The 5,605-nt window shown below is 37.7% G+C and overlaps 1 protein-coding gene and 1 non-coding gene across 3 annotated transcripts; both read right to left on the reverse strand.

The window, feature by feature from the left end:
* Nucleotides 1-903: 903 nt before the first annotated feature.
* Nucleotides 904-976, reverse strand: TRNAK-CUU. The gene has a single exon. It is a non-coding gene; the product is annotated as a tRNA-Lys (tRNA).
* Nucleotides 977-1,691: 715 nt separating this feature from the next.
* On the reverse strand, nt 1,692-5,078 carry LOC103938116 (methylsterol monooxygenase 1-1). 2 transcript variants are annotated; one of them, XR_007258420.1, is made up of 6 exons: nt 4,563-5,078; nt 3,709-4,031; nt 2,399-2,546; nt 2,274-2,306; nt 1,934-2,107; nt 1,692-1,899 (listed from the first exon to the last, which is right to left on the reverse strand). XR_007258420.1 is itself a non-coding variant. In XM_009348118.3 (5 exons), the coding sequence occupies exons 1-5, from the start codon at nt 4,890-4,892 to the stop codon at nt 2,048-2,050; spliced, it is 894 nt and encodes a 297-aa protein (XP_009346393.2). In that variant the 5' UTR covers nt 4,893-5,078; the 3' UTR covers nt 1,692-2,047. The 2 variants fall into 2 exon arrangements, 1 of the variants encoding a protein (XP_009346393.2); XM_009348118.3 differs by having other exon boundaries at nt 1,692-2,107.
* Nucleotides 5,079-5,605: the final 527 nt, after the last annotated feature.

The raw sequence follows: 5,605 nt of genomic DNA on the forward strand, positions 1-5,605 counted from the left end.
GCCTAACTATTCATATGCTATGCTTGTAGTTCTCATATAGAAGTTTTGTCAAACTCGGGTAGAGTATCCAGAAGTATACTTACTTGATCTTAATGTTATCTTTTTTATTATGATTATGAGCATTTTTCCCACTGGGTTGTTGTTACCTAACTAGGTTTTAATCAGGCACCCATCCTGGGATGGTCATACCCTTGTAAGCTTGCTACTTGCATTCAGAAGACGTATAGTTTTAACCTAATGTAACTTCTCACGTTTCTCCTTAGTCTTTGGGGTTTTATACCACCTTAGGTTTTACCATAGTGAAGTTTTGTGAGTTTTACCTTTTTTGCATTCTTTCCATTGATTTGAGACTCCCAATCGCTTATTGTGCCGACAACTTCATCAACTAAACTTACTTCATTGATGAAGACCTAATATGCCATTTAATTGAGTATTTACACACTTAAAAGGGACTGTTGCAATTCTAATAGTTTAGGAATGTGATTGTGTAAATCCTGAAAAATCTTATGGGATTCTATCATATCTTATCTTTAAAGATTATCCTAATCTTAATTGGAGTAAGAAATTAATCTTCCCTACCCTACTACTATAAATAAAGGTAGGGGGTGAAAAAACACACCTCAAAATTCATACTTCACACACCCTTTCTCTCAATCTGTCTACAATTTTTCTGTCAAATAAGCCTACAACAAAACACAAATTATTTTGGACTTCCAAAAAGTAAGAATTCACCCAATTCTCTTTATGCTTACCATACCCTCTCTCTCAGTCTGTGTACAATTTTTTTGTCAAATGGACCTACCAAAACACAAATTATTATTTTGGACTTCCAAAAGGTTAAGGCATGGGCGCATAGTTGGCATGGCCAGCAAAAACTATCACAAATAATGAAAAAACAACACACGCCCACCGTGGGGCTCGAACCCACGACCACAAGGTTAAGAGCCTTGCGCTCTACCAACTGAGCTAGACGGGCTATTGTTAACGTGCGTCTACTATATTGGTATACTTTAATTCAGACCATTACATATTACATTACACATTTACTTTTTTTTTTTTTTTTTCCAACTACATCTACCATTTTCCTTTTCACCAAACAAAATAGGATCATTTTTATTAATATTAGATTTTTTTTTTATTCGAGCGTATTTTATATAATCTAAGCCATAGGAAGAGAGCTCTAAACTTAGGTGTAGAGTGGTAGTTCATGCTTTACTTAACTTATCTACGTTCAAATTTGCAAGTGAGAATGTTATTAGATCCTAAATACATGTTCTATTAGAACAATAATTTGAGGAGGATTTGGAAGGAGTCCATAAATAGTTGCATGAAACTTGGATCACATAGGAGCTACTTAAATTCCAAGTTAGATCTGGCATCATTAACGGTTAACCAAACTTTCACATGGTTTGGTTTGATTTGGGTCAGCTTAAAATACAAAATAATACATAAATAATTACCCAACGAAATTAGGCCATTTTTTTATTTTTTTTATTTTTTATCAAACAACAGATTTTGTTAGATTAGATGTTAGATTAGTCATCAACATGATTTAAACCCACGCCGTCATGCAAGGGCTCAACACCTTTCCACTACTGTGGTAAAGGGCCACTTGCAATGAAATTGGACCGTTACTTCGGTAACTATTCAGTTTTTCGGCACAATTGCCCTAAGTATACGATATCAAGATCTAGCTAGAAAAACTGATAATTAATTTCAAAATCACAAACAACGTACGAGTTCATAAAACTACTATACCTTGAACATAATGTAAAAAAACACTAGTCTGAACTTTCCACCTTACAATCTAGTGATTTTCAATTCCGCCCGTCAAGCTACCGGAAATCACAACTCAGTGAAACCCAAAGTGAACTGCACCTGACTCACTACAGCTTCTATTTTAGCATCCCCAGCATTGTGATACAGCTTCTATTTTAGCACCCCCAGCATTGTGATGCAAACCTGAAATCAGAGGTTTCGGAGATTGTCACCAGTGAGAACGGTACCAAAAGGGAATTTCTGCGGACAGGGTTACACAGTCTCGAAGCTAATCAGATTTAAGATCTACGGAGCCTCCATTTTGGACACCGGCAGTTTCCTCGTTCAACTGCAAAAGATCACCAAGAGTAATTAGAAGGAAGGAAGGCAAAAACAAATGCAGACACAAAATACAAGACGTGGCACACTAATCCATATGTTCAACAACTATGACTGCAATCGCCACGATTCCACATTGATGAACAATCTAAGGAGACAACATTCTGTAGGCTTACCTTCTTAAGGATCTTCTTCTGGAAACGATATCCCTGTTGAAATTGGTCAAGTGTTAATGATTGCCAAATCATTTATCAGTTAAGATCAATAGACAAGGGTACACCGTGTCAAGATAGTATTTTACCTTTTCTGTTCCATAAATGTAATCACAGTAGGTGAACACTGAAGCAAAATTACTCTGGCTTTGTCCTCCAACGTAATGATGGTAATCATGATACTCAGCACCGCCATAAAATGGGATATACTTTGTGGGAGTCCAGGGGAAGTCATAACTGTATGACAAATCATCGATTAAAACTTGCTCTGCATACGGTAGTCAAGATTTCAGTTCATAAGATACACATAGCAAGGATACAAAGAGCACATGTTCGGAAAAACCATATGATTCTTGTGCTTCCTAAAATAACATAAAAACAAACAGTTTGGAAGAAGTCATCGCATTTAAATTTAGGATAGACATGCCATCCAAGAGGCTACCTGGATTCATATATTGTAGCAGTCTAACTGGCACATAAACTGAGGCTTCCTTCTCAGCCGATCCACAAAAGCAACGGTGTGGTACCTATGTGACTGGACTAGCTCTTTATCTACAAACATCCCACCTATAAAGTGGCATAAACCTCACCAATGCAATTCTCTAGCCTCAACCCACATTACCCAGGTGAATTTTCATGGGTCCTTTGTCATTAAGGTTAGTCCTTCAAAATATCACTTTTCATTTTTTGTTTTAGATATGTAATCACCTCCTAATACCGGAATAATTTCAATATTACAGGAACCCACAACATGCAGCTGTGATCAGAAACAACTAAGGCAGTCCGTAAAAGTCCTATGTCTCCCTAAAGTGGTACGAAGGAAATTCAAAGTACACATATACTTCCTCTAAAAAATAACTAAATACTGCAGCGTTTGTACTTCGTACAAAAGCTTGGCGATGCATTTAGACATGACAATCGAACCAGAATATCTAAAAAGTTCATGTGGTTAACCCATGCAATCTCCATTTGTAGATATCAAAACTTTTCAGCGAGAATCCATCACAAGAAGGATGTCTAACAACCGTCATGGTGCTGAACAAGAAATTATTGACCAATATTCAAAGTTTTTGCTTTTCTCCTCCAAAATTTTTATTTGTAAACTAAGTGATTAGTTTGGCCAATCCATATAGAAGGTATCTACCCAATGGGAACACAAAAAAGTACTAATTTACATAATAAAAGTTTAGGCAAAAAAGGCATTATCGTACTGATCCTGGACCCCATCATTAAAAAGTTAAGGCACTGTTTAAGACCTTTAAATCTAAAGTACCTAGCATAGGATTACATTAGAAAAAGAGAGAGAGATATGAAGGGAATTCAAAAGCTATCATCATTAAGTCACAATCAGCAAAAGAAGAAAAGGAACCACGAAAAAAGAAAAATGCAGCGTGCGTACCCGCTGTGCGTTTCTATGGCCTCAATCTGCCGCAATGCTATCCACGACCAGAATGTGACCATGTGGCCAGGAACCAAGGCTGGACCGAGAAAAGATGGGATACCAAGGATCAAAATCTCAGCCCAATGAGCATATGGCGCTGCAAATCCAATCGGAGCAGTGTACTCGTGGTGAACTCGATGGATTTTCTCATACCCCCATTTATTATGTAAAAATCTGTGGATCCAGTAGTTGGTATAATCTTCTACCAAGAAATAAACGAACAATTGGCAAAGCATCTCCCATCCAGAAGGCAATGGCAATCCCGTTCGAATTCCGATTAACTGCTTGTAAACAGAATCTAATCATATTCATAAGATGCAAAAAACAGAAACTATAACAGGAAATTGAGGAGAACTTTAATGACCCAGTATATTGCAGCAGGTATTCTAACAATAAAACATATAAATTAATCCCTACGAGAAAAATAATTATTCAGAGGTACAATGATCTCATCAGATTTTCAAAAAAATTCACATTCCTTGCGTTTTACACAGAATGCAAAACCCCACAAATTCCCTAACACAAAAATTTATAAGAAATAATAAAATAAAAGGAACTAACCCAATATTTTAAAACCCAATTCAACATTCTTCACAACCACGCAAACCCCAATTCCATAAATCCAATATTTTACAGAACCCAGCGAAACCCAAATCCGAATTCTTCATAAAACCCAGCAAACCCGATTCCAAAACTTGTCAATAAGTTTCAAAATCCAGCAAACCCAACTCCGCAAATTCAACATTTTTCCAAAACCCCGCGAACCCAAATCGACAAAATCGCAGATTGAAATTGATTGATAAAATTCGAACCTGGATTGAAGGGTAAGAGACGAGCTGCAGGGGGCCGACGATGAAAAAGAACATCCACATGACGTCCTTGTAGCACTTTAACATGTCAGAGAAGGGCAATCGGACTTTGGGCTGGATCTTGTAGCGGTCGAGGCCGGCCCACCTGAGAACCTCCATGAAAACCAGAGGCAGAGGGACGAGGGAGAAGACGACGAAGAGGAAGAGAATGTTGTGGCAGTAGAGGACGTAATCGGACTTGGAAGCAGAGTAGTTGAACCACAGTGTCTCGGCGAAGGTGAGGTTTCGGCTCAAGGCCGCCGAGGCCTCCTCGATGGTCTGGTAGGGCAGCATTGGGTGGTGCGGTGCCGGCTGTGCTCGGAAGAGTATGATCGAAATCAATGGCGGCTATCGGTGATGGGCTGAGGGTGGAAGAGAGAGAGATGGGGGATTAGGTACACATGGGTGCAGTGGAATGTGCTGGAGGGGGTTCCGTTGGTTAAAATATGCGGGAACTTTTAAACGACCACGGAGAATCGAGCGGAGAACAGAATACGACAGCAGTCACAAGGAACTAGCTAGTAAGTTGCAATCCTAATTTCTTAATTGTGTAAATCTTTCTTATATGAGATACAGGACATCTTTTCTCATACAATTTGTATTATTTGCAGTGGACAGTGTTGTAAGTTTATCTAACTGAACAATTAAAGGGCAAAGAGAGAAGAGAGAGTTGATGTAATTCTGAGATGTGTTCTTTCTCATCCCATTGTGACTATATTTATAGTAGTAGAAAATATAAATTCCTTACCTCAATAATATTACAACTTTAATAGGTTAATATCTCAAAAATATGATATGGTAGAATCCCACAAGAATGTCTCAATATTTAATAGGATTTACTTGATCATACTTCTAAACCCTTAGGCAAGGGTGAAGCCAAGATTTGATTTCATGGTTGGGCTAGGTAAAATAATTCCTATAAAGTAACATAACTTTTTGTACCTACATAAAATAATATAATGATACATGAATATGAAACTCTAAAATCTAAAATAATAATCCAAACT

This window comes from the organism of the source record quoted next, unplaced genomic scaffold, assembly GCF_019419815.1.
Source record: "Pyrus x bretschneideri cultivar Hongxiangsu unplaced genomic scaffold, Pyrus_bretschneideri_v1 Contig203, whole genome shotgun sequence".
Classification (NCBI taxonomy): domain Eukaryota; kingdom Viridiplantae; phylum Streptophyta; class Magnoliopsida; order Rosales; family Rosaceae; genus Pyrus; species Pyrus x bretschneideri.